Below are 19,801 nucleotides of genomic sequence, written 5' to 3'. Positions count from 1 at the left end.
ACCTTTGACTTGTGGGGTGCCACAGGGTTCCATACTGTCCCCCATGCTGTTTAACATCTACATGAAGCCGCTGGGTGAGATCATCCGGAGTTTCGGGGTGCGGTGTCATCTGTACGCAGATGATGTCCAACTCTGTCACTCCTTCCCACCTGCTACTAAGGAGGCTGTCGAGGTCCTGAACCGGTGCCTGGCCGCTGTAACGGTCTGGATGAGGGCGAACAAACTGAAACTAAATCCAGACAAGACAGAGGTACTCCTGGTCAGTCGCAAGGCCGAATGGGATATAGGGTTACAGCCTGTGCTGGACGGGGTCGCACTCCCCTTGAAGGCGCAGGTTCGCAGCTTGGGTGTGACCCTGGACTCATCGTTGAGCCTGGATCCCCAGGTTTCAGCGGTGACCAGGGGAGCATTTGCACAGCTTAGGCTCGTGCGCCAGCTACGCCCGTATCTCGGGAAGTCTGACTTGGCCACGGTGGTACACGCTCTTGTCACATCCCGCCTGGATTACTGCAACGCTCTCTACGTGGGGCTGCCCTTGAAGACGGCCCGGAAGCTTCAGCTGGTCCAGCGTGCGGCAGCCATGTTACTAACAGGAGCGGGTAGCAGGGAGCACACAACGCCCTTGTTGTCCCAGCTTCACTGGCTGCCGATTTGCTACCGGACCCAATTCAAGGTGCTGGTCTTGGCCTACAAAGCCCTAAACGGTTCCGGCCCAAAATACCTTTCTGACCGCATCTTGGCCTATGAGCCCACGAGGACCTTGAGATCGTCTGGGGAGGCCCTTCTCTCGATCCCGCCTGCATCACAGGCACGGCTGGCGGGGACGAGGGAGAGGGCCTTCTCGGTGGTGGCCCCCCGGCTGTGGAACACTCTCCCGGCACACATCAGACAGGCGCCCTCCCTCATGTCCTTTCGAAAAAGCCTAAAGACCTGGCTGTTCGAGAGGGCATTTAATTAAGTGCTAAGCAACAACATTACGGTAATGAGAACTGGAATGGTATAAGGAAGATGAGACTGGCTATGATTCTACTAAGAGACGAAGCGGATTTTTATGTAGTTTGTATTTGTTGTATAGTCATATGTTGTTGATACTGGCCTCTGTAACTGTCTTTTTATGTGTACTGTACACCGCCATGAGTCGCCCGTAAGGGCTGAGAATGGCGGTCAATAAGTGCATCTAATAAATAAATAAATAAATAAAATAGAAGGGGGGATTGAGATTGAATATAACTACAATTTGCACAATCCCATTCCCTTGTCTTGTTTACAGTTTGGCCATGTCTTACGGTAATGGTCAGCAGAGGTCACTGGGCATTGTTCTGTGTTTTAAATTGTTGTTTTGTATGTTGTAGTTTTACTTTATTATATTGTACTGTGAGCTTATTTTATGTTTTGTTTCAGGCACTTTGTGCCATATGTAAGCCGCCCCGAGTCCCTTCAGGAAGATGGAGACGGAATACAAGACTAAAATTATTATTATTATTATTATTATTATTATTATTATTATTAGTTTTTGCACTATTTGTTAGTTTTTGCACTATTTGAATCCCCTTGGGAAGATAAGGTGGGATAAAAAAGTTGTTGTTGTTGTTACTGCAACTTAAGAAAGAAAAGCCTTCCTGTTGGAATGAACTGCTTTGTGTCACTGTGTTGTTTTTGTTCCAGAGGAGGACACTTCACTGCAAGAAGGTGTTTGGCTCCCAAACAGGAGCGAAGAGTCCCTTCCACTATACAACAGGGAATTTCCTGCTGATTTGAACCCCTGACAAAAATACAGACATCTTTCCCAGTTTCATTCTGGAAACCCTACACTGGATATCCCTGTTCAGGAATGATGGTAGTTTGTGGTAACCTTTATACAATTAGTGTTCTGTAATGAACAATTCTATATAGTCCACAGTTTCTACATGTTTATCAACTAACTTTTAGAACAGTCCCAAGCACAAAAAAATGAAACATTGATTAAACTCCTGATGTGCACAATAATACATAGTTAGTGCCTACATTTAGGTTGGCAAGTCGCAAACTGCTATAGACATTACTAAATTTGTCGCAGTGGTTTTTGTGCCTCATCATTTGGTCTCAAACCTTCTATAAGAAAAAAATGAGTAAAGAAATGATCAATACAGTTAATTAGTCACCAAGCAACTGTAATTAGTAGTATGAAAGTAAACATTCTCATTTTGCTATAGTTTCAATCAGGCAGTAATATTATTAGCAGCAGAATGTTTATTACATTAGTCTTTAAACTATAGCAGGTGAAAATGAAAACATGATGTGCGTAAATATAAAGTATTGCTAAAATTAATGAAATGGTGTGTATGAGCTTATTACTTATAAAATGCAAAACATTACAAGCCAAGGGAACAATTCTGGTGCTGACACGAAGGGAAATGATTTTAAAGATTTATATCAGGAATTATGTCAGGAAGCAAAGCAGTTTATGTTTATGTCAGTGTGGCAATGAGTATTCCACTAGAGGGCACTGCGCATGCTTTCCACATAACCTAATACAGTGCATGCATTCAATTGGAATTTCATTTGAAGAATTTCTTTTCAGTAATGGTAACTGGGTGGGCCAAAAATTCTTCATAGACTAGATGTCGAAAGAAAGGGGAAGACCTTGAATTGAAAATGGACTTCTAGAATGAATCAGGGACCTAATGTACAGTGCAACTTTCACATACACACATGTGCTTAGAGTCATAGAATCATAGAGATGGAAGAGACCTTGTAAGCCATCCAGTCCAACTCCCTGCCAAGAAGCAGGAAAATTGCATTCAAAGCATCCCTGACAGAGGGCCATCCAGCCTCTGCTTAAAAGCCTCCAAAGAATGCGCCTCCACCACACCACTTAAAGATTTCAAGCAATCTTTGCTGAAATAAATTGCATGATTGATTCAGTTGTCACCATATTGCTCTGTCAGTCATTCTGTTCATTGTTCTTCTCAGAATGAGCTGGGTGTGTGGCAAAGCAGTCAAATGAGAAACTAATAACTAGAGGCAAAGGCGGACATGAAATATTAACTATAAGCACAATTATCATTAATTTTCAAAATAGATTTCTTCTTCTTATAAAAATAGTCATAGAGCACACTAAAAAAGAATACAGGTGTACAGACTCAGTCAAGGAGGACATGGCCATGAATTTGCAAGACCAGAGTAGGTCTGTTGATACTGCTGAATCTACATCTACCAAAATAATCCAGTCTACTGTGCTCTGGAGATGCTCTGGATACAGTACAGGATCACCTCTGGAATCGTTTTGGTTTCCTGATGGCCAGCCAAGATGGTAGTGCATTGGGGCTGCCACACTGCCTCAGTTTCACCAGCCAAAAGCTGCTTACTGGCCACATTACATCTGATGAGGTCACAACAGGGTGCCCAGCCACGTGGCCAGCAGAAGTGACCTTGCCAGAAAGGATCTACCAGGGAGCTCCTTCTAGCGGACAACACAGATCTGTTTACATGTGGATCCTGGATAGGGCCAGATCCAGCCCAATCCAGCTGACCACACCTCAAAAACACTGGAATTACCTCAGAGCGTCTTTCTGACAGTATCCTGTTTCTACCTAGTAGTTAACAGTCTGCCTTGTTTTCTGTATTAATCCCTGGAGAAAAAGAATAATTAGAAAGTGTCAAAGGGAATACAGGGTATGAGATTGCAGTGATGAATAGAAGCAAACAGGCAAGAAAACATAGAAAATTGCTTTCCCATTAAAGATATACTAAGTTTCCTATAAGTGTACGTTACTTGCTATGATGCAAAAATTGGCAAATTCTCTTCAAACTGATTAATTTCAGATGTGGGAGAAAACACTCTGTCTCCTCCATCTGTTAGGTTCACGGGACCACTTCTTCAGTGTAAGTGATTCCATAGCATTGGGCCATGGCAGTTAAAGTGGCATCAAATTGCATTAATTCTATGGTATAGATGGTCTCCCCGTCAGATACTCAAACCACTACACCATACTGGCTTTAGGTATGGTTACCAGGATGTAAGTTGAGCTTATTAAAACTTGCTTCTGGGGAAACTTGCTTCAGCTTTCTCTACAAATCACCAATCTTTCTGGATTTTTTATAGTGATGTTTCAGTTTTCTGGAGTTTATAATGTAATCCTTTACCATTTAATTCAGTAGGAGCCCCTAGAGGTGCAATGAGTTAAACCCTTGTGCTGGCAGGACTGAAAGTTCGAAGCTGAGGATAGTGCAGATGAACTCCCTCTGTCAGCTCCAGCTCCACATGTAGGGACATGAGAGAAGCCTCCCACAAGGATGGTAAAACATCAAAACATCCGAGCATCCCTTGGGCAAGGTCCTTGCAGACAGCTAATTCTCTCACACCAGAAACGACTTTCAGTTTCTCAAGTCGGTCCTGACATGATTTTTTTTAATTCAGTTAAGCTCATGCTTGTTAATAGCTACTCACTGAGTCACCTTTGGTCAATACAAAAATATGTAGATTGTCAGACAGGAAATGATTTCACATGATATCTTCTTTGCTACTTAGGTCAAGAAAAATCCTGAACTGCCATCCATATGAAATTAGCATATGGCAAAAGTGCCCTCTGCTGGTAATGATCAAATCCACTGGTGGCTAATGGGGCAGTGATTGTCCTATAGTCCAGAGGTTGACTTTTCAAGCATTACAGGTAATGTTTCCTTCAATGGTAGGTCCCCAAGACTGGATATGATATAGTTAATCCTCACATGGGGAAGATTCCAAAAAACCCTGCCTAACAGCCTAAAGCTGTATAACATCTTGTTTTTATTTTGCTTTGGCCATGGTAACGAAGCAGGGATTTGAAAATGATGGATATCCATTCACCCCCACTCCCCTTCACCCACTTAGGATTGTGCTTTAAATTGGTTACTCTATGGTAAAAAGGTCAGCTGAAATTGTTAGCTAGTTCTGCAGACATATTTGCAAATCTCGTTTTTGACGTGCAAAATATTTTAAGATTGGATGGCTTCTTTCATTTTGAAAATGTGAGTCAATAATAATACAGAATTAACATATTAAGATAGCTATAAGTAAATCAAGGAACAGAAGTGGGCGGATGTCAGCTGCATCTATTTGTGAAGATTTCGTAATATTTAGATAATTTTACTTGAATTATTTACAGCCTCCCATTTTTGAAAATGAAGGGAGAATGAAGTGTATTTCAAAGTGTCAAAATAAATCTCTTATGGGGGATAACAGTAAAAAGACAATCGCTTCATCTGATAATTCTTTGAGGTTTGCTGCCCATCACTTCCACTTTTTGTTTCATATTCTCCACCATACGTATTTTATAATACGTATTTTATGGTGCAGAGACATTAGCTGAGGATGGCCAAACCTGGGACCTCCCCTGAGGTTGTGAAACTTGGTGGTTGCTGTCACAGAACATCCAACTCTTTGTTTGTCATGCAAGTTAGATGTTCCCACCTCAACATCTTTAAACTTACTCGCCCAATGATGCACAGTACTCACATCAACACCATAAACAGCTTGCATTCTCTGATGAATCTCCTTTAGAGTGACACCTTCTGCTGTCAAGAATTCACTGACTACACATTGCTTAAGTCATATTGACTGACCATCTGCACAGGGTTCCATACTTTGCACTTTAACAACACAACCATTCAATGCTAAGGCTTCCCACCAAAATGGAATTGTAGAGGAGAGTCTACTGAACAAGCCAGTACCTTCCGCACACTAGTACTGCCATCTGTTGAGGAGTTATGAAGGTGGAGGCATTACTTTTCATTCAACCCTCGTATTTAACTGAGTCAGTTGTTGAATAGTGAGTCAACACTGGTCTAAATCATTTTGATCTACTCAAAAACTGGAATCCCCAATAGGATTCAGGACTAAATGATGGCTCCTTTGGCTTTTGTCCTTGCTGATCTTGACCAACTCTAGAAAGAAACTGCATACACCATCCTTCTACATATGTGGAATTTGTTTTGAAAAGTCACTAAATAAAAAAAATGAAACATAGATTATAGGTGGCAGCACATTATTGGCTAGGAGTGGAATATTATGAAGGGTTTGAAAAATTGCGTATTATAGCAAAAGAATGCACATCCTCAGCTTGCCCCCCCCCCCCCCCCAATTTCTGTAAAACCTTTTCAGATGGATTTGATATCTTTTGGAAGCAAACTCCAGGTATGTATCTAGGGACCCAAACTGCAAAGGAGTCTGGCTGAATCATGGACTGATTTGCAAAATAAAGAAGAGAGCCGTTGTTTAGAGCTTTGTAGTGCGAAAAAGCAGCTGGCGCTAAAGAATGGCCTTTTGGGCATAGAGACATCAGACAAGGAAAGGGTTAGCCGCTTCCTTCTTTGCTCCTAGTTCCCCTTCCAAAGGTTTCCTTTAAGAAAAAAGTGATTGTGACTTGCTTTGACACATTTGCACATAACATGTAGTCTTATAGTTCTTTATATAACAGTAGCATCTAGTGACTCTGAACAGCTTGCATCTCTATTATGCTAGGATTTTCACAAATGTATATTAATAAACAATCCATCTGCCTATTACAGCATTACCTCTCTTTCAAGACCAGTAGGCGTAATATATAATTGAAGGGGATAAATAACATGAATTGAATTCTGTATCATAAATGCTTGTGTACAGACTTGTGACCTACACAATATATGAAGGGTTTACATAAAGGGCGGAAAGGAATGCAGAAAAACAGCAGAAAGTGAATAATCCCATGGTGTTTGGTAGCTCCCATTTCAGTACGGGGGTGAATTTTGGACTTTAAAGGATCTTTTCAAAGCACTTCCTCCTGTGTTAGAGATCAGACTTAGCAAACTGGATAGCTCCTTCCAGGCCTGTAGCCAGGATTTTGATTCGGAGGGCGGGGGGCTGAGTCTGAGTGAAAGAGGGTCTACCCTAGCAAACCTTTTGTATCGTTACCCCAATACCCCCATGCATATGAGATATATTGAGCATAGTGATCAGATTATGATATGAATAAAAATGACAGTTTAAATAATGTACCAGTAAGGCCTTTTCTCAAACCACCATGAGAATTTCGGGTGGGGAGGGGTGAAGCCCCCAAAGCCCCCCCCCCCCGGCTACATGGCTGGCTACTTTGTAATCAAGGTAACAAGGGAAGGTAACGGTGCTCCATGCAGTCATGCCAGCCACATGACCTTGGAGGTGTCTATAGACAACGCTGGCTCTTTGGCTTAGAAATGGAGATGAGCACCACACTCCAGAGTCAGACGTGACTAGACTTAATGTCAGGGGACAACCTTTACCTACCTTTTGTAATCAAGTCTGAAGTGAATTCACCACCATTCTGACAAAATAACTGTTAGACATCTGTTTATTGGAACTAGGGTATGGCCAATGCTTGGCTTGCTCTTTACATGGATTGTGAATTGGGAAACAGTTGTAGAGGACAACCTCTTGTCTTAAATATAAATATTTAAGGAAACATTACCCATGATCTGAATTACCACTTGTAGAGATGTGTTCATTATAAAGTGTTATTTATAATGTGTTTAAACTGTATTTATAATGTTTATTATAGAGTGTTTAATGTACTGTGTTTAAACTGCATTTATGTATTACATTTATTGCCATGGCCTAGCTGTGAGGGATAGGTTGCCATGGTGACAAGACAAAGCCTCAGAGAAGGTGGGCGGAGCTTAAGGAGAAAAAGGTGGGAAAGTGGCAGTTAAGCTCCAGTCCGGTGGAGGAGACCCGGAGAAGAGCAGAGCCAGTTAAGGGCTCTGGGAAATAGCAGAGTCAAGAAAGGACTCTGGGGGAAAGTAGTTTAGTCCGGTGGAGGAGACCCGGAGAAGAGCAGAGCCAGTTAGTTAGGGCTCTGTTGTGAAGCTGTGAGAATTCAGTAGTTCTTAGAATTTGTGAATATTTCTTCAGCAAGAGAGCTGAAGGTGTTACCTTGTTAGATTACTTAGGTTAAAGAATCTAACAGAGGGGGTTTTAAGGATCGCCAGTAAGGAAAGACTGGTGATCAGTGGTTTGTTCCGAGTATAGGGCAAACAGTGTGGACATTCACAATAGGGAACTCTGGAATAGTATAAGCACTTCACTAAAGAAGGAGTTTGTAGATTTGTAACATTCAGAAGCCTGAAAGTATCTCAAACCAGCCATTTTGTAACATCAAGCCTTGTGCCAAGTTCAAACTCTCAAAACTGCAACAATTACGTTCTGTTAACAATAAAACTTGTTCTCTTTTTATTTCAAACCTGCCTCCTCCATTGCTGTTATGCTTGGTGCATTCCACACTACCAAAATCACCTCACAACCCAACTAAAGATAAACAGAGACATAAACCAGCGTCTCTAAACATATTGGTGGCAGCTTAATTGATATTTAAAAGAAGGTTCCTCACAGAATATTGGTGGCATTAAAGAAGATTAATACTTCCTCACATAATTTTTGGTGGCATTTTAGTGAGATTAGCGCTGCTTCTTTACATTTTTGGTTGACAAGCGGTGGGATTAACGCTTCGTTACATTTTTGGTGGCAGCGGTGGGATTCGAACCCACGCCCCTGAAGAGACTGGAGTTTGAGCTAGAAAAACAAAGATTGACTTTGTCTCAAACATCCAGTGATGTTCAGGAAGGGAGATCTGGAGGGGATACCCCAGATTTGACAAAGAAATTCCCAAAATTTACCAAAGGAGATGACCCAGAGAAATTCCTTATATCTTTTGAAAGATGTTGTCGAGATTTTGGGTTGGCTAAAGACAAATGGATGATATACCTAAGGCCTCAGATAAATGAGAAGCTTTTACAGATTTATGGACAGATGCCGGAGGAGTCTTGTAGAGACTATGATCTGTTTAAGAAGCAGGTTCAACAGGAATATAGATTGACTCCTGAATATTATAGATTTAAGTTCAGGACGTTGAAGAAAGATAAAACTCAAAGTTTTGCTCAGGTGGCCTCTAGATTGTCTCAACTGTTTGATAGTTGGATAAAGACGTCTGAGGTAGAAGATTATCATCAGCTGAGGGAACTTTTGAAATTGGAACAATTTTTCCAATTAGTTCCTTATGAAATTCGTTGGGTGATTCAAGATCGCAAGCCATCCACGATTGTAGAGGCAGCGGGTATGGCGGATCAAATAACAACCTTAAAAGAAGGATTTAAAAGGGAAGATCTGCCAGGGGACAAAAGAACAAACAGGCAGCCATTTTATTCACAACAAAAGCGCCCACAGCAAGAAAAGGGTGCTGACTTAGAAGACACCACCTGTAGGAGGCAGAGTGTAATAAGACCAACTGCTCCTGAGGTAAAACGACGGTGCTATCTATGTGGAGAATGGAATCATTTAAAATATCAATGTCCCTTGTTAAGGAAAGAGAAAACAACCCTCTTTGTGAATAAAATGAAAGAAACACCAAGGGCAGAAGCAGATACTGTTCCAAAGGAGAGTTCAAGCTCAGAGCCTCAAGAGAAACAATGTCTGTTTATCCTGTCAGGCAGCCCATCTAAGGATTATTTAGAAACCATTTATATTGATAACAAAGACAGGAAAGGACTTCGAGATACAGGTTCCGAAATATGCATAGCGCATCCCGAAATAATACCTCAGAGATTTCAGCAGCCAACCTCTGAAGTAAGATTAAAAGGTTTAGGTCCCGCGATCCCGACACCCGTGGTGACCTTGCCAATAGAATATAAAGGATGGAAGGGTGTGTGGGATTTTGCAGTCAGTCCTGACATACCATATCAATGTTTAATTGGAAATGATTTGGCTGAAGAGATTAAATACTGTAAGATGGCGTATGGGGAGAAAGAATGTAACAATGAAAGCCCTGAACAGAAAGCCCTGTGTTTCACCATACAACAGGATGGGGATGAGAAGCCAGAATCTAGCACTACGGTTGCTGAGCTTATTAAGAAGACAGGAGGAGTCAAAGAAATTCAACAGGAACAAAGAGCAAAAGAACAACCCTATAGATTTATTGCTGAAGATGGTGTTCCAAATATAAAGTCAGAAGTGTACAGCCAGAAGAGACCATGCAAACGAGGAACAAGCCCTGCAGCAGAGCCGATTCCAGTGGCTGATTATTTGAGAGCCAGTGAAGAGAGTATAGAAACAATAGGTCTGGAAAGACAAGTGATAAACTCTGAGGAGAAAGAGGAATCCTTGACCTTAAAAGATGTATTTCCTTCAGCGCCACATAAAGAAATTACCTCAGCCGAACTTTTTGACAAAGACAATAAAATAAAAGTAAAAGAGAAAGCTAAAGGAAAACAAACTCTGGATGTGACAGTAGAAGCTGATGCGAGTTCAGAATATCCAGGGGTCTTCTGTGAAACAAAGATCCATACATCTGAAGAGAAAGTAAACAGAAAAAGAAGATTTGGCCATGTGTCGGAAGAGAGATCTCCTTTATCCTTGAACGGAGAGGAAAGAGAGAATAAAAGCCAAGCTGATAGACTGACAAGAAAACTAATATACACAGACTATATTGGTGATGATAAAAAGAAAAAGCTGCAATTTCTAGCTTTGGAAGTTTGTCCAGATAGCAGTGATGAGCTTGCCATGAAGAAGGACAATATTCGTGTTCGTTCTTCCAAGGACAGTGAGTTCTCTTCAGTGCCAAGAAAAGATGCTCGAGGAATTCCAGATTATTCACCACAACCTGATGCTTCATGGAAGCAAGCCATTGTTCAAGCCCTGAAAATCGATGGAAACAGAACTGTTCCTGATAATTGGAAGGTCAGACAAAAGAAGAAACCTAAAAAGAAGAAACGAAGAAGTGGAAAAAAAGAAGCTAAAAGATCATCATAAAGAGACATTGCTGTGGACAGTTGGTCCAATACAACCGAGGTTGTGTTTGAACCATGGGACATTGGACACTAAGACATGTCAATGATCAAATGTGGGAGTTTAACTATTGTGTGGGCTATTAACAAAGTGGGACCATATGTATGGAAAAAAGTTGTGGTATGGTATATAGATAAATGTCTTATAAATTGACCAGACTAGGTAGAAGGTCAATTATATATGTTAATGAGATAGAAACACATTTAGACAAGGATAGTTTTATTCAGGTAAGCTATATAGATATAGGTTTAGTGTTAGCCTGTTAGTTTCATTGGAAGGTGTTTCATCAATACTGATTCCATGGAAAAGGATTTAGCTTTTAAAATCTAATGTATGTGTAAGGTAGTGTAATATTAAAGTGTGGTAGGTATATATGTTTTACAATAGGCAATAGATATTTACGAATATATGTATAAGTATAAAAATGTGAGACTTTGATACCACATCCATAGATGATACTAGAATTTCATAGGTTAAAGGTTTGTATGTATGGTAATTGAAATATACTTAACCATAATATGTTTCCCTTTCAGAATTGATATATATGTATTTATTGTTGGATAATATGTGGAATTATTTTTTTGCCATTCTGGGACTGGGAATGGTCCAAAAAAATAATATTTCTGGGGGGGAAGGTGTAGAGATGTGTTCATTATAAAGTGTTATTTATAATGTGTTTAAACTGTATTTATAATGTTTATTATAGAGTGTTTAATGTACTGTGTTTAAACTGCATTTATGTATTACATTTATTGCCATGGCCTAGCTGTGAGGGATAGGTTGCCATGGTGACAAGACAAAGCCTCAGAGAAGGTGGGCGGAGCTTAAGGAGAAAAAGGTGGGAAAGTGGCAGTTAAGCTCCAGTCCGGTGGAGGAGACCCGGAGAAGAGCAGAGCCAGTTAAGGGCTCTGGGAAATAGCAGAGTCAAGAAAGGACTCTGGGGGAAAGTAGTTTAGTCCGGTGGAGGAGACCCGGAGAAGAGCAGAGCCAGTTAGTTAGGGCTCTGTTGTGAAGCTGTGAGAATTCAGTAGTTCTTAGAATTTGTGAATATTTCTTCAGCAAGAGAGCTGAAGGTGTTACCTTGTTAGATTACTTAGGTTAAAGAATCTAACAGAGGGGGTTTTAAGGATCGCCAGTAAGGAAAGACTGGTGATCAGTGGTTTGTTCCGAGTATAGGGCAAACAGTGTGGACATTCACAATAGGGAACTCTGGAATAGTATAAGCACTTCACTAAAGAAGGAGTTTGTAGATTTGTAACATTCAGAAGCCTGAAAGTATCTCAAACCAGCCATTTTGTAACATCAAGCCTTGTGCCAAGTTCAAACTCTCAAAACTGCAACAATTACGTTCTGTTAACAATAAAACTTGTTCTCTTTTTATTTCAAACCTGCCTCCTCCATTGCTGTTATGCTTGGTGCATTCCACACTACCAAAATCACCTCACAACCCAACTAAAGATAAACAGAGACATAAACCAGCGTCTCTAAACATATTGGTGGCAGCTTAATTGATATTTAAAAGAAGGTTCCTCACAGAATATTGGTGGCATTAAAGAAGATTAATACTTCCTCACACAATTTTTGGTGGCATTTTAGTGAGATTAGCGCTGCTTCTTTACATTTTTGGTTGACAAGCGGTGGGATTAACGCTTCGTTACACCACTGATCTGATTTACAGGTCACCCTAACCTTGATTTGAAGCCATGTAGTTATGAGCGTGCGACTTCAATTTAAGTTCTGTCTGCATAGCTTTATATATAGGAGTTTTGTTGCTGCTATTTTCATTCCACTCCCGTGTGTGCATGTGTTGCTACATAAATTACCAGAAAAATTGTTTTCTGTTCTAGGACTAATAAGATTATAGTGCAACTCCTTGGTGTAATTAATAAACAACAGAAAAGAGTGCCATTCTTCTCTTTTAATTTCTATAAAAGTAATTCATATCTGTTTCTCTTTTTGCCACCCATGGACAATATGGCATCCTAACCATTCATCTTACATCAGTGTTCTCTGGTTTATTTCTTCAGTTTTCTCTGAAGAGCAGTGGTTCCCAACCTTTTTTTGAACAGGGCCCACTTTACCACAACCCACTTGACCAGGACCCACTTTAACTGGGGACCACTTTGACCAGGGACCGCTCTTCAACATTAGTACCAAAAGGGGCAGGGCTGGTCAGCTCTGTGGAAAGCAAATAAAGTAAAATAAATAGGAAGGTGGTTCGCAGACTGGATTTTCATTCTTGCGGCCCACGGTTGAGACCGCAGCCCACAGGTTGTGAACCACTGCTGTAGAGTATATGGTTCATACATTTTATTTAACTATGTTTTATTATGATGAGATAAGTTACTCCAAATTAAACAGTGAAATGAATTGTGTTGAAACAGGAGCACTGCCTAGTTTAATTTAAGCACTTTCAGATTGCCTTTGGTTTTAGTAGGACACAGTGTGCAGTGCATTATCCCAATGGAAATGTACTAGGTGTAATTTTTGGCATGTAGATAATAATCATCACACACCACTTCTTTGCTTCCTGTATGTATGCTATCTATTTTAGTTCATCTTCACACAGTGGCCTGGATCGGACAATTATATCACACTGCTTATTAAAGAGAAATATAAATGGGACCTTTTGTTCATGCATGCAATCCTGTTAAGCAATCAGTTTAGCAGATCTCAAGTTTCCCTGCAAATTTTAAAACAAAACATGGTTTTCTTAAATAATAGTGACAGCTTATTCAAATCTTAATTTAATACAATGGAATGGGATGCTGTTTCTATTTGTTTTTAATTATTTCCTATACATAGTTTTATGTTTTCCTTCAACTGCGTGTTTTGTCCATAGCAATGCAGATGTTTAGTCAAAAAAAGTGCTATTCTAGGAGCAAATACACTCGTGGCCACATCTGTAAGCATGAGTAAATTCAATAATAGCTATTTGGTTGGTCTAACTTACCATATTCTGGAAGCAAAATTAGGGCTTTCTGTAAGAAAATTACCTCCTAATGCACTATCATTAAGTTAGCAAGTGCTTGAATTCCATAAATAACTATAAACTATTTTTCTGTTATGTATGATTTTGAGTAATATATTTTTGTCTGCAATTTTATGCTGGTTAAGTTATTTTATATAATATTCAAGTACCTGTTACACATAAACAAAATTCTATCAATGACAGAAATTTGAAAATCAAGTAGGAGGACTTGAACAGCCAAATGAAAACCTTTGAATTGTGTTGATAACAGCAACATTCTGTTCAGCAGACTTTGAAACCAGATTGATTTCATTCTATATGCATCGTTGTGAGTATTCAAAGAAGTGTATAGTTATTTGTAAGAGCGTGTTGGGGTTCAGCCTGAGTTTGAACTTGAACCTGATTCTCTGTTTGTTCCTCCTGATGCTAATGAAAGTATATTTACTGATGCTAGTGGAAATGTACCTTTTGATGCCAATGCTCCTGAAATTAGTGAGGAAGAAACTGCTGTAGATTTGGAAAATGAAAGTACCAGTGTTCCTGAGAATGTTTCAGAGGGAGACCTTGAACTTTCCCTCCCTTCTGCACCTGTTAACTGTAATGACAACAGAAGGGGCCAAATTTGGGAAGACAGAAGTAAAACACTCAGTTTGCGTTGATCCTCCCGAATTCAAGAATTAAAAACATTGGCTTCAAAACAGAAGGGCGGTTCACGGAACTGATTCTTGAGTTTTAATTGCAATATGCCAGGCTGATTGCCTCAGTTCAGGCATCGTTTCAGAATTGATGAAGACCTTGGCAGTTCTTCCGGTTCCCTGGCCATAGTTTGGAAAGATTTCTAGGATATCAAGTACGGTTAGTGGATTGCTAACAGATTCCAGTATTTTCCCAGTGAGGCTTTTGGGTTTGCTTTGTCCATTTAAATTCATGTTTTCTGATTTTGCTGTGGCTTTTGACTTGCATTTTTCCTTTATTTTGTAACCATTTTTCTTCAATAAAAAAGGATTGTTTTTCACAGCCAAGTGTGGTGGATAGTTATCTGAGGGCCTCGTTCCCTGCTCTGGATTGCAACAGAGCGGAGGACTAAAAGCTTTGGTTTTGAGATAGAATATCTGCATCGATGTATTCTAGAACAACGACTTCATCATACTTGTGGCCAGAATTGCCATGGATTGTGGAGTATCCACCAGAGTCCTTTGGAGTGTGTGGGGAACCCATCGCCCCATGGCCTGCATCCCCCAACTTACAAGAAATCCCATCCCATAGCGGGGGGGGGGGGTCATCTGCCATCCAGCTTCCTTTCATTGGGGAGCCCGTTGCCTTACGACCTGCATTACCCAACGTACAAGAAATCTCATCCCATGGGGGGGGGGGGGGAGCACCCGCCATCCAGCTTCCTTTCATTGTTACCAATGTAACACGGAAAGCCTCCGGTGTTGCCATGGCAGTGGCATGCACCGGTTCCTCTTTGCTTTTATGATGGAGCCCCATTGGAAGTAGCTGTACATAATGAGATGGGAACCGGCAGGCTCCGTTGCAAAAGTAAAGAGGAACAGGTGCACACCGCCAAAAAGTACCCCATCTAATGAGGTAGTTAGTAACTAACATATAGATTATTTAAACAGGAAATGTCTTCAGTTTGGTTTAAACAACTTTGTATGTTTAGGAAAAGTGTTTCATTTTCCAAAAGTTGTTCTGGATTAGCTAGATTCACATTTACCTAGGGAATGCCTTAATGTATATTTGTTATGTAGCCCAGTGCCTTGCAGTGAATTATGAGACATATTTGAGGGCATGTTTTTTTTAATATGGAACATTGACTTGCCTTATCATTCATCATGTGAAACCTAAACCATCTCAAAACTTTCCTCTAAATGGAAGAGTAGACTGGTAATGATCAACATCTAGGTTTTCAGAACACATACCCACTATTACATACCTAGTATTAATTACTAGAAAATTTAACAGCATTGTTTGGGTTGAAACTGATAATTTTGCTTATTATGTTAATTCGATTTATTTTTAATGGTATCAGTTTGGAAGTTTAAGATTTCTTCCATTAAAAATAAACAGGTGCTGACGGTTTTTCAAAGAAGCCAAAGTTTGCCAATAGATCCAAAATTTTAACGGATTCTTGGGGGATGTCATTCCCTGACATCTATATATACACATAGGTTGGTTATCTGGTACACTATAGACCAGTGGTTCTCAACCTGTGGGCTGTGGCCCAGCGGTGAACCACGAGAACAAAAATCCAGTCTGTGAACCTCCTTCCTCTTTATTTATTTATTTATATTTCCGTTCCTTTCCACAGAGCTAACCAGCCCTGCCCCTTTTGGTACTAATATTGGAGAGTGGTCCCTGGTCAAAGTGGTCCCTGGTCAAGTGGCCCCATTCAAGTGGGGCCTGGTCAAAAAGGTTGGGAACTACTGCTATAGACTGTAAGCTATAATTTTGGAATACTTTATCAGTCATTCAAATATTTATAAAACATGTTTATATAGCATAAATTAATGGGGACTATTCCCATTTATTCACACATTGTTTCTTAGTTACTGATAAAAGGAACAAGGCTCTACTGAAGCTGTGATTATGTACACAGTTCTTAATATATCTAGTTTCCAAACCACTTTGGGCTTTAAAGGTCATATCTAGCACTTCAAACTGAGCTTGGAATGGACCAACAGCAAAACTAGTGATCAAATCAGTAGGCTTCAAGTGGTATTGTAGCTGCTACATTCTGCCTTAGCTGAAATTTCCAAGCACTCTTCCAAGGTTGTCTTGTTTCAGTAATCTAATCTGGATGTGACCATGACATGTGCTCCCTTATTCAGAAAAAAGGCAAAGTAGCAAAGTTTTCTTAAAAGTTCCATTCCCTCTGTTCTCACTTGAGAATTTCCTATTTATTTAATTTTTGTAGAATTGCTTCCTGACAGCAACTGAGCTATATAAACCTGCGGTCTGAATCACTCCAGTTTTGTTTGCTTATATGTAGGCTAGGTTATGTATATAGTAATGTATATAGTGGTAAAAGTGATTACTTCAAATGATTTAAATAATTTATGGGATTATCTACTTTGTTTCTTCTGGAAACGTATCAGTAAACATCACCAACCATGCATACATATATAAAGCAAATTATAATAGTTTACAATATTGCTTTAATTAGTGTTAAATAAATATTATATCAAATCAGAACAATGCCATGTGAGAGGAGATGGACTGAAGTGCCTAAGATAACATTGCTATGTGGACTGTCAACAGTGAGGCTTGATGGCATTACAATTGGACGTGGGAGGAATCTAAGACAAGTGAAAGTGGATAGATACTCTGAGCACTTGTTGTGCATTGGAGATATGAATGGCATTCATAAAACTAAACAAAACGTATTGCCATATATCAGATTGTTCCTTTTTGGATTTCTCAACATGTGTAACACACCACTCTAGTCTAGATGTATATTTTTTATTAAGCACATTCTACCCACTGGAGGAATCCTAGATTTTGTTGCGATAAGAAAAACCATAAGTAGCTGATAGTAGTTAAGGCTGGGGAGAAGTCAGATTGCTTACTATCCCTGTTCCATAGTGTTAGAGAATACTCATCAAAATAGGTTCTAATTCTATCCAAACAGGTAAAATGGAAACTCCACATGACTTAAAAACTTTTCAAAAATGAGAGATTCGATAATTAATAACTTAATCAGGTTTAACATCTGTTAGTCAGTTTCAAAAGTCTACAAGCCCTTTGGTAAGGTGCTTATGCACAAACCACTTTAATTTCAGTGGGGACAGATTTTTTTAAAAATGCATGTTAGGAAACAAGAGTGCAAAACATAAGATCTGGCAAAAGAACAGCCAGGTTATTTTTAACAGTGGAAACAAAATTATGTAGTATAGCAATGTTGAGGTTGAAAATAATGACAATGCACAAATTAAATGGTATCTGATATGAATTATATTCTGCATTCACTAGTCCTCAGTGTATCAAATTGTCTTTCAGTAGGTTCTGCATAATAAATAAAATTTAACATTTGTATAAATTGCATTATTCTCTCAAACTAGTACATTCCCTGCTCCTGAACTTTGTTTGTTAATACGGCATTCTAGGTCCATCTCTCCCCATTCCAGAGAAATTCACTTTCATATGTAATCTAGACAAAAATACTAGACATGAAGTATTCAAAACACAACAGGATTTGTTATGATCCCCCCCCCCCCCCGAATTCCATAGATCAGTATGTTGCATATTTTGCAGCAAGGGGTTGAAATACCTTATCAGTTACTCAAGTATTTATAAAACATGTTTATATAGCATAAAATCCAAGTTTATCTTTATGAGGTTATACACAGCATGCCACTTTGAGCCCCTTACCTCCAGGTGGACTATAGAAGCAGCTGAGTTGGGTTTCATGGACCATCTTGCCAGTATACTTTGTTCCTGGCTCCCCTGGATGGTGCGTGGGGAGCGGACGATAAGCCGAGGTCGCATGCCGAACCAGGTTCTGAAACATCCTGTTTCTCCAAATGAATGTTTCTAGGCTCAATAGATAAATAGCATCAACAAACTCTCCTTGATAGTGACAATTCAGGAGACTTCAGAGATATCCAAACCTAGTTGCCACAGAATTGGTGAAGTCTAAAACTTTCCAACTGTGCAGACTTTTCAGTCATGCACTTTAGAAAGCAAGCACCATCTCATGCATTGCCCATCTGTTTTTTCAGTCTCCTCCTCCCCATTTTTTTTTTTTACTTTCTGTGTCTCGCACTTGCTTAAAAGCCCTCTCCCCTTCAACTAGTTTTACAGGAAAACTTGGAATGAGAAGTTAAGATAACGGGCTCCATCTGCCTGTCAGTTCATCACCTCCCTGAGTCATGGAGGTCTCTGCTTTTCATACATCACCACCACCGTCTCTCTGATAATGTAACCATGTATTTGGAGCAAGTTGGCTTCCTAAAGGGGTTGTTTGATTTTCTGGGCTTCACCCAATGTGAAACTGTCTTTTTCCAGAGATATAAACCATACATTTCTTTAAAAGGGATCCAGTCCAATATACTTATGAATAGTAATAATAAACACAAGGAAATTAAGAGATGCAAAATGCCATGTAGATCATGCAATGAATGTCTAGATTCTTTCATCTATGAGCAACATGACTGATGTAAAGTGCCTCCTTTAGTGCAAGTACTGAACACTAGCCTTCACATATTTTCCAGCAATTAAAAAAATAAGGGCAGACAAGCATCCCCTTAAAAGGAAAGGAATGCAGTCTACTCTGTAACTATGCAACCTTTCCAGTGAAATTAATCTTGAGATTGCAAATGGCTCCAGAGATTGGCCTCAGAAGATGGTGAAGGACTGTGTCTGGGACTGTAAATCATGATGGAACAGCATGCTTTAATGGCTTTGTTGCCTTCGCTTTATAGCCAGACTTTGTGCAAATGAGTAATAAAATTATATCTGGTTACTAGTCTGTTTCACTAGAAACTGGATCTCATAGTATTCATTTCTTATAAAATAATGTACAAGTGCTCAAGCTACTGTTAAAAATCCAAGTTGCTTTTAATATTGTCTTTTTATTTCTTAAGTATCCAAATTCTTTGGGATTTGGCCATTGGACATGATTTTTGGACATGATTATTACTGTTATAGGGCTATAAATCCTGTGCACCTAACCATGACATTAGTAAGGAAATGAAGTTTACTTGTTTTAGGTAAAGTATATAATTTATGCCATTCTTTGTGGACAGAGATATTTAAGTATGTAACCATGGTCATAGAATAATAAAGTTGGAAGAGCCCACATAGACCATCCATTCCAACTCCCTGCCATGCAGGAAAAGCACAATCAAAGTATCCCTGACAGATGGCCATCCAGTTTCTACCACACTCAGAGGCAGAAAGTTCCACTGCTGAACAGTCAGGAAGTTCTTTCCTAATGTTCAGATGGAATCTCCTTTCCTGTAATTCGAACCCATTGCTGTGCACCCTAGTCTTCAGGACAGCAGAAAACAAACTTG

General features: G+C 39.7%; 1 protein-coding gene across 1 annotated transcript in view; it reads right to left on the bottom strand.

Moving 5' to 3' along the window:
- The window catches only part of CACNA1C (calcium voltage-gated channel subunit alpha1 C), a 527,762-nt gene extending 509,125 nt beyond the window's left edge, over nt 1–18,637 (bottom strand). The window contains exon 1 of the mRNA XM_060776701.2: nt 18,156–18,637. Within this exon, the coding sequence (XP_060632684.2) occupies nt 18,156–18,294 (139 nt within the window). The 5' untranslated portion in view covers nt 18,295–18,637. The remainder of the gene's footprint in view (nt 1–18,155) is intronic.
- Nucleotides 18,638–19,801: the final 1,164 nt, after the last annotated feature.

Source organism: Anolis sagrei, chromosome 5 (genome assembly GCF_037176765.1).
Source record: "Anolis sagrei isolate rAnoSag1 chromosome 5, rAnoSag1.mat, whole genome shotgun sequence".
NCBI classification, from domain to species: Eukaryota; Metazoa; Chordata; class Lepidosauria; order Squamata; family Dactyloidae; genus Anolis; species Anolis sagrei.
The sequence above is the reverse complement of the archived record's forward strand: the minus strand, read 5'-3'. Positions and strand labels throughout refer to the sequence as shown.